The sequence below is a fragment of the Cebus imitator genome, unplaced genomic scaffold, assembly GCF_001604975.1.
Source record: "Cebus imitator isolate Cc_AM_T3 unplaced genomic scaffold, Cebus_imitator-1.0 Scaffold170, whole genome shotgun sequence".
Taxonomy (NCBI): Eukaryota; Metazoa; Chordata; class Mammalia; order Primates; family Cebidae; genus Cebus; species Cebus imitator.
The window spans coordinates 480,228-489,607 of NW_016107485.1; the positions used below are offsets into that span (position 1 = coordinate 480,228).

General features: G+C 37.9%; 1 gene segment (V, D, J or C); it reads left to right on the forward strand.

The window, feature by feature from the left end:
- Window positions 1-2,812: 2,812 nt before the first annotated feature.
- Window positions 2,813-5,180, forward strand: LOC119473611. The segment is given in 2 exon segments: window positions 2,813-2,926; window positions 3,386-5,180. Coding segments are annotated over 2 exon segments (336 nt in total).
- Window positions 5,181-9,380: the final 4,200 nt, after the last annotated feature.

Below are 9,380 nucleotides of genomic sequence, written 5' to 3' on the forward strand. Positions count from 1 at the left end.
GTTTTTGATGGCTGCATAATATTCCATGGTGTATATGTGCCACATTTTCCCTATCCAGTCTATCGTCGATGGGCATTTGGGTTGGTTCCAGGTCTTTGCTATTGTAAACTGTGCTGCAATGAACATTCGTGTGCACGTGTCCTTATAGTAGTCCTCTGCCTTTTTGTTCTAATCAGGCCCTCAGTGAATTGGATGATGCCCACCTGCATTTAGGGTGGTCTTTACTCAGTTTACCAATTGAAATGCAAATATTTTCTGAAAACACCCTCTCAGACACACCCCACAATAACATTTTACAAGCTACCTGGGTATCCTTTAGCCTAGCCAGGTTGACACATAAAGTCAACCATTGCAACATACATAATATATAATATAATATAATATAATATAATGATTATCACCATGTGTTAGTTTGCTAGGGCTGTGGTAACAAGTGGCCACAAACTGGGTGACTTAAACAACAGAAATGCATCATTTCACAGTTCTGGAGGACGGAATTTCAAAGTCAAGGTGTTGGCAGTGTTGGTTCCTTCTGAGAGCTGTGATGGAAGGATCTATTCTAGGCTTCCATTCTTGCCTTGTAGATGGCCATCTCCTCCCTGTACCTCTTCAAAATTTCCTTCTATTTTTGTCTGTCTCTGTGTCCATATTCCCCATTTTTATAAAAGCACCAGTTGTCATTCAGCAGTTTGGATTTGAGCCCACCCAAATACCTCATTTTAACTTGATTATCTCTGTAAAAACTATCTCCAAATAAGGTCACCTTCTGAGGTACTAGGAATTTAGACTCCAATATGCATATATATTTTATGGGTGGGAGGAAGACACAATTCAACCCACAACACACCACTATCATCCATAATTACTTTCATTCCATAGGCTGAGGCATAGAAAATCTTCTGGTGTTTTTTATCTCCAGTTGTGTGGCTTCCAGTAATATTCACCTTAGTGAGGTAACAGGTGGCAGCAGAGAAACATCAAGTTCCATTTTTTTTGGCCTGTAAAAGGAAGATCATTTTGGCTTGGTGATATTCCCTGCATTAAAAATAATTTGTATGTTTGTAGAATGATTTAGTTTGAAAAAACTTACTTATGCTCATTTAATTAATCCTTATAATCTCTCCTGCTGAGATGAAGAAATTTTGTGTCTCAAATGATGATTTGAACAAAATAGCACAGCTATCGAATCCAAAGGATTGTTTCAATTCAGTGTGTATAACTTCTCATTCAGTGTTTTCTTTCATAACAGAAAATAGACTCCATAGTCCAAACCAAGCTAGCTGCTATTGTGTTCACAAAGAAATGTGACATTCCATAAATTGTGCTGATCTGAGACCTACTGACTTGTGTGAAACATTTTTTTCTGAATATAGTTACCACAAGAGGTCGCTGTTGCAACAAGCTGCGTTGTAAAGCATGACCCATTTATTTTCATTTCTGTACAAGGTGTTCTAGTATCTTCAGGTCTCTCTTAAAAACCACTTTTCTCCTTCACTTGTTACTGAGGAAAATCTAGTTTTTATTTCATGACTTGTGATAGCTCCTCTGTTAAAATGTTACTGGAAGTCATCAACACTCACTGATTTTTTTTTTGCATGGGAAAATAGAAAAATTGCGGATTCAGAATGCTTTCAGCAATTCTAGACCTAGAAGAGGCACCTCCCAAATATTTTCCAGTGATTGTTTCCCCAACCTTATAGGAGAAAAGAACTCAACAACACAACATTATCTTTTCCACATTAATGTATCTAACATGTTTTGTTTGTAGCATTTGGTTGATTCAATGAATACTACTGTCTTTTTTGCATATGGCTCTTTTCCTGAATGACTGTTTTTTTCTTTTCAATTTTTGTGCTTCTGATATAGAATTTATACGAAGTATTTCTTGAGGGAAATGTGTATGCTAACTACAAAAAATTAGATACATAATCCTATACAACTGCCTTCTACCAGCCATGGTACTCTGCACCCTGAATCAGATGAGAAGAAAGGGAAAGGAACTACAGTTTGCTGTTGACTACCTGCTACAGGTTGACCCTGAAATACATATTATTGTTTACATTTTGCAGATGAAGAAACCAAGGCTCAGAGGAGTGACCTGTCCAAGATCACAAGGTGGCATTAGGTCTGTCTGAGTCGGCCTGTGCCTTTTCTTCTTGGTCACCTCACGTCCTCTGTGGTTAGGTGAGTGATTCCACACCAAATGTCCTATCCTAGCTGGTCATTAGGGACCAATGAGGGGGTTGTTCCTGTTTAGTGTCTGTCACACAGGGTCTGAGAAGCAGGTATTAGCTGTGGACTTGGTGGGATTATAAAGAATCCCAGGGAATCGTGAGATGGTAGGTTCAGTCCAGACTGCCTCATGTGCTCTTTCTTGGGATAGGATTAGGATTCCCTGTTTCTTCTTGGCTAAATAGGGGTCAATGGAGCATTGCAGGGCATAGGTGTACCAAGTCAGGCAGGTTACGCTTAGAACATACTGTCAATGAGTCCATGAGTGTCAGACCAACACAGTAGATGACCACCTGCTGGGGCTGTGGACAGTAACGTAATGGGGAATAGAAGTCCAGTGGAATCTACCCTCTCATAGCATTGCCTCATTTAGACCAAATCTTTAAGGGATTAGCCCTCTGCAAAGATCTAAAATGAAATTCAGGCTGTTGTGCTTCAGTACCAGTAGTTTTTGCTCCCTACTCTTCTTGGGAGTTTATTTGAACTTCGAGGGGAGCCCCGCTCTGGGGAGCTGCTGCCCTGCTATTGGGTGCTCTCCTAGGACAGCCCTGAGTGACAGCTGCTGGCGTTGGCCCTGGCAGTTGCTGCTGGGCTTACTGCAGCTCAGACACAGCAGAAGAGCCTAGAACCTGGGTCCTGGTTTGCACCTAGAATATGAGGCAAGTGGCAAGAGTGATCGTGTTCCTGACCCTGAGTGAGTTATTTTGGGATGGAGAAGAATGGGATCTGGGCCTGATGATGCCGGAAAGGAATCTGTAACTCTGCCTGCTAGCAGTTGCTATTTATCTAAGATGTAGAGGGATCGCTTCAGGATCCCATTTTTCTCCAGGCAGCTCCTGAGCATTTATGTGAGACGTGTCTCAGGGCAGCAAAGATTTTCTTGGTTTCTAATCCCTAAGATCTGTCCATTGGAGGGAGAAAGTAGACCTAACATTTCTGTGTATGTTTTCATGGGCCTCCCTGGGATAAATATAAATGATACTTTTGTATTAAAACATAAATGAGAAGTAAATTGCATGTGTATGCACACAGCAGGGAAATAGAGTGTGGGGGTGGATTTGACTGTGAGAGGGAACCGTGCGGGTGCTGAGTGGGACTGTCTAACTCACCTTGGTTTCAGGACAGGACTTAGGATTGTGTTTTACTCCCATAGGTACTTGGAGCCTTGCTAAGACCACCCAGCCCATCTCCATGGACTCATATGAAGGACAGGAAGTGAACATATCCTGTAGCCATGACAACATTGCCACAAGTGATTACATCTTCTGGTACCAACAGTTTCCCAACCAGGGACCACGGTTTATTATTCAAGGATATAAGACAAACGTTGCAAATGAAGTGGCCTCACTGTTTATCCCTGCTGACAGAAAGTCCAGCACCCTGAGCCTGCCCCGGGTTGACCTGAGCGACACTGCTGTGTACTACTGCGTCGTGGGTGACACACAGTGAGACAGATGGGCTTGCACCTGTACAGTTTTCCTCTGTGGGGTGGGAGTCACAGCCTAGAAAGAAGTCCAAAAAATGCTTTGTGAGGTTTTTGTTTTCAAAAGATATTAGCAAATGTATGTATTCTCCTATTTATAAAATTGATCTTATTTATTTTTAAAATAGGTATTTCATTTACATGATCTAAAACTGAAAAAGTATAAAAGGGCATACCGCATGATGTCCTCCTTCCATCATGGTCCCTGAGTACTCAATTATCAAAGTGAGGTGTCTGTGGTATCTATACTATTGTTGCTAAGTTCACTGGTACTCCTTAGTTTGTGTGTATAGATAAACACACACTACACGTATTTTATATGCACACCACATATGGTCAACATGGGTAATATACTTCTTACCTTTTGAAACATTTAGCCTAAGTCAGGTTATTATTTATTGCTGCACACATTTGAACATTTCTCTGGCCATTTCCAAGTATCTACAAGCTGGTTTCCATGCACTCCGAGTTTAGATTTCTCACTCTCTCTGTTGCCTGTCTTTCTCTTTTCTTTTGTCCCACTTCTCTGTTGTGCATGGTATGTAATGGAAGATGGACCTGATGGTAGAGGAGGGGATGGGAGAGAATTTGTTTCTGATTTGCATTGTAGACTATTTTTGCAACATCTTAATCAGAAACATAGAGGTTCCGGGTCGTTATTAGTTTTTAAAGTTGGGTTTTTTGAGGTCCCAAAGAGATAAGAATAACAGAAAATTTACTGGGAGTCCTGCTTGTGTTCCTGCTGCTTCATGAGGATCATGAAGTATGTTTTTGTTTATTTTTGGTTGAAAGTTTTCCCTGATTTTGATCATAGGGAAAGCAGTATTTGATAATATTTTCTATTGAGAATAAGATCAGGCTATGCAGTGGGAGGCAGTTTCCATCTAGTCCATCTGAGGGTTTTGTTGAGAGTAGTATTGTGGAAAGAAAACAAACATTTGTAGGGTATTACAGCATATACACTCATCTCCTTTGGCTGACTTCTCTACACAGGGACAAGGAGACTGCAGAAAGTGGAGTCCTGGTCACCAAATGTCCAGGATGCAACTAATTCTTCTCTGAAGTGCATCACTATTTCTAGTACTTCATGTGGTACAGACAATATCCTCAAAAAAGGCTAGTGTTTCTGATTTTCACATTCTCAGTGGAGGAAATGAGGAAGAGATATTATAGCTCATTTGAATAAAGACAATAAATACACCTCTTTGCACAAAACAGACCCAAAGGCTGCAGACTCCGACACCTACATCTTTGTGAGAAGCTCAGAGTGATTCTAAAATTCCTGGATAGCCTCTGCCCAAAGCTGCACTCCTGTCATGAGAGTTGAGAGAGTGGAGTAGAGGGACATCTCTGTCATGTTCCTGCCTAGTTATGAAAATCAATACCCATATCTGAGAGGCCGTGTGGGATTATCTAAAGAAGATAATATGCTATTTTGTAGATAATTGATCTGCAAAAGAATTAAAGGTAGAATATTGGATTGGGAAATTTCAAAATGTTTTCTAACCACTGGGAGTTCATTCCATGCCTGCTCCTGGGATCTTGGTTGGATGATGCCTTTGGGGTAGCCCAGAGGAAAAGATCTGTGCTGTGGAGATGGAGAACCAGGGATTGGTCCAGGTTCTTTCAAGGAGGTACTGACTATGAGAAAACAACACAACTATCTTTTGTTTCAAGATATATTTTTATGGACAGGCATCTGCATGTTAGCTACTTTGGAAGAAAGAGTTTAATGGCCACTGAAGGATGGTAGAATGGGAACTCTAATTCTAGTTGTACTTTATTTTTGCTACATGCTCTGAGCAGCAAAACATACTGAAAAAATAATCAGCTCTAAAGCCAGGCATTCCTGGATTTGAATCTGAGATCTCCTGCTGTAAGAGTTTCACCTTATTCAAATACTTTTGGCATTTGAGCTTTAGTACTTTGCCTATAAAATGGGGATCATAATACTATTTTCCAGATATCTCAAAGAACCAGAAGTATAACTACTATTTGATCCAGCAATCTCACTACTGAGTGTTACTCAAAGAAAAAAAATCATATCAAAAAGATACCTACACTCATATGTTTATCACAGAAGTATTCACAATAGCAAAGATATGGAATCAACCTAATTGTCCATGAACCGATGACTGGAATAAACGTAGTATACAGATGCAATGGAATACTATTTAGCCATAAAAGGAATGAAATCCTGTCTTTTGCAGCAACATAGATAAAACTGGAAGCCACTGTCTTAAGTGAAACAACTCAGAAACAGAAAATATTGTATGTTCTCACTTATAAGTGGAAACTAAATAATGTGTACACATGGACACAGAGAGTGGATAATAGACAGGAGAGTCAGAAGAGTGAGAGGGTAGGAGGGGGGTGAGAGATGAGAAATTACTTTAGGTACAATGTACATTATTCAGGTGATGGCTACACTGAAAGCCTAGACTTTATATTCATGTATAAAAAATGCACTTGTATCCCCTGAATTTATACAAGTTAAAAAAAAACCAAACAAACCCATTGGTTGATTCCTGAGTTGTGCATGCATAAGACAAGACTCTAAGAAAGTAAGTAGAAAATAATAGATGGCTGAGAGAAAAGATTTTAGCAGTTACCCTGCACTAGGGAAATGGAATTGGGAATGCAGGTGCTGCCAAATGAAAGAGGTGTGGTAAATACCTTAGGCTTTCTAGTGAAAACCCAGAACGACCATATCCTAGAAATAAGGACAATACTCTGTGACTGAGGGGTATACCCTACAACTAGGGCTAAACCCTAGAACAAAGACATTTAACAATAATGCTGAGAATGTTATCAGCAGAACTATACTTCAAAAATTATCAAGTATTTTTGTTAGGTGGTTTTTTGACTGAAGGGAAATGATATCAGATGGAATTTCTGACCCAAGGAAGTAATAAAGAACGTTAAAAATAGTAACTATGTGGATACATTAAAAAAGATTACTTTTCTAAATTTTCAAAATACAGTTGACAAATGCAAAAAAAAATAGCAGTCTATTATACAACCAATAACATATATAAATAAAATCAACAGCAATAACAAAAAAACCTGAAGGAGCAATAGGATTAAGCTGCTGTAAGACTCTTGCATTATGTATGAAATAGTGTAATATTAATTCAAGAGAGAATCTGATAAACTAAGAATGCATATGATGATCTATAGATAAACAATCAAAAAACCAAAGCAAAAAAGTTTAGCTATAGCCAATGGGGGAAATAGAATGAATAAGTATAGAAACCTCTCAAATCAAAAGAAGAAGGAAGAAAGGGCATATTAACAAAGACTAGAGGAAAAACATAGAATATGGATTATGATTGTGGATTCAAACCAAATAAAAATAATTACATTAAATATAAATAGCATAAACATTCCAAATAAAAGGGAGATATTGTCAAACTAGATAAAAAGACACAATTATATGTCATTCACAAAAAATGTACTTGAAAGACAAAGGTAAGTTGAAAGTAAGAGGCAACGTATGCCAAGCAAATAGCAACCATATGCCATGCAGTTAGTAACCATAAGAAAGCTATGTGTCTCTATTAATATTGAATATTTCAGGATGAAGGGTGTTATGAGATAAAAGGATTATTTAATCATGAACAGAGGGTCACTTGATCAAGAAGATATAATATTCTCTAAATGTTTATGTACTGATAGCAGAGTTATAAAATATGTTAAACAAAATTAACAGAATTAAAGGAGAAACAGGCAAATCTGTAATCAGAGTTGGAGAATGTAACACTCTTCTCTAAGTAATTAATAGAACAAGTAGACAGAAAGTCAGTAAAGATATACAAGGCTGGAACAACCAGCTAGATATAATTGACATTCGTAGAGCACTGTATCCACCAAGTGCACTGTATATATTCTTTCCAAGTACGCATAGAACATTCATCAAATAGACCATATTTTTAGATATAAAACAGTCTCAATAGATTTGAAAAGATTAGAATCATACAGTTTTCTGACCACAATAGAATTAATTTAGAAGTCAATAACAAGGTATACAGTAGAAAATCCCCAAATACTTGCAAATTAAGCTATATACTTCTATGTCACCCATTGATAAAAGAAGAGTTTACAAGGAAATTTAGAAGATATTTTGAACTAAAAAATGATAAAATTTAACAGAAAAATTCTAGGTTCAGAAAGCTTCAAAGGTGAGTTGAATAGAACAGTTAATGAAAAATTAATTCTAACCCAACACAAACTAGAAAATCGAAGGAGGGCTGCCTGGTCCCATCTGTAAGTTATCCACATTGAATCATCAGCATCAGCATCAGCATCAATATCACTTTGGAATTTGTTAGAAATGGAGAGTCTTAGGCCAAACTCCAGTCCTGGTGATTCAAGATTTGCATTTTAGCACAGTTCCTGAATTTGTACCTTTTTGCTCAGCAATGTGGTCCTGGAGTGCTGAAGTAAACAGAATGATGAAAGGAGGTGGGGAAAATAGTTTTTTCAAGTTCTAGTTTTTTTTTTTTTTAACTAGTTAATTGTTTTATTTTGTTGAGACTCTAAACTTACCTTAGATTCATGTTTTTATTTGTTACTGAGATTGGGCTAGAACAGTGGTTCTCATCTGGGATCAATTTTGTCCTTCAGGGGATATTTTGGAAGATCTGGAGATATTTTTTATTGTTGTACAGAGAGTTGAAACTGGCTTTTAGTGGAGAGAGGTCAGAGATGCTCTAAACATCCTGTAATGGAAAGGATATCTTCCAAACAAGAATTATTTTGTACAAATGTTAATAGTGCCAATATTGAAAAACCATGGACTAGAGAATCCTAAGGGTCCTAATAGCTCTGAAATTCTGAGATTCAATTTAACTGAAGAGACATTCACTGAATCCTGCGTGCCAAGTTACTATGGTCTTCCATTGGTGTACCAGTGGGGAAACACTCTCCCACAGCATGGACATACACTATGTGGCACCTCGCCATGTGTACGGCCATTGATCTGTGCCAACCAGACAATACGCATTCAGAATTCTGAAAAGAATAGAAGACCTAGGGTCAGCCACTCTCATACTACAAGGAAATCAGTGATTCATTCTCTGACATAAGTAAGAGTAAGCTAAGAACTGTTTATAGCTAGCCTCATCATTCAGGCGTACTTTGTATTCCATATTATTAGTAACAAATTATACTCAGCATCCTGTATTTATAAATATAATGTGCATCACATATACGGAAAGAAAAAATGATCAAGGGAAAAGAAAAAGTGGACACATTGGGAGCAAAATGAACATTGCTTATGCATGTTGGAATCCATGGCAGTATTAGAAAATAAAGCTATTCCGTGCCATTGTGCTTGACAATAAGGCAACATTTTATGAAAAAATCATAAAGGTAGACATTTTTCCAGGTCATAATTGTGAGTAGTGTTATAGTAAATATGTGGAACAGAAGCAGACCACCTAAAGACTAGTATTTTCAACTCTGGATGCTATATATCTGAAGGACAGCTATTGACCTCAAGTGTTAAGATGCTATATATCTAAAGACTAGTATTTTCAACTCTGGATGCTATATAACTGAAGGATAGATTTTGACCTCAAGTGTTAAGAAAAGTTTAAGGAAAATGCAGCCAAAAAATACGATAAAGGATCTGGGAATTATATTTTATGATGAATGAATGAAA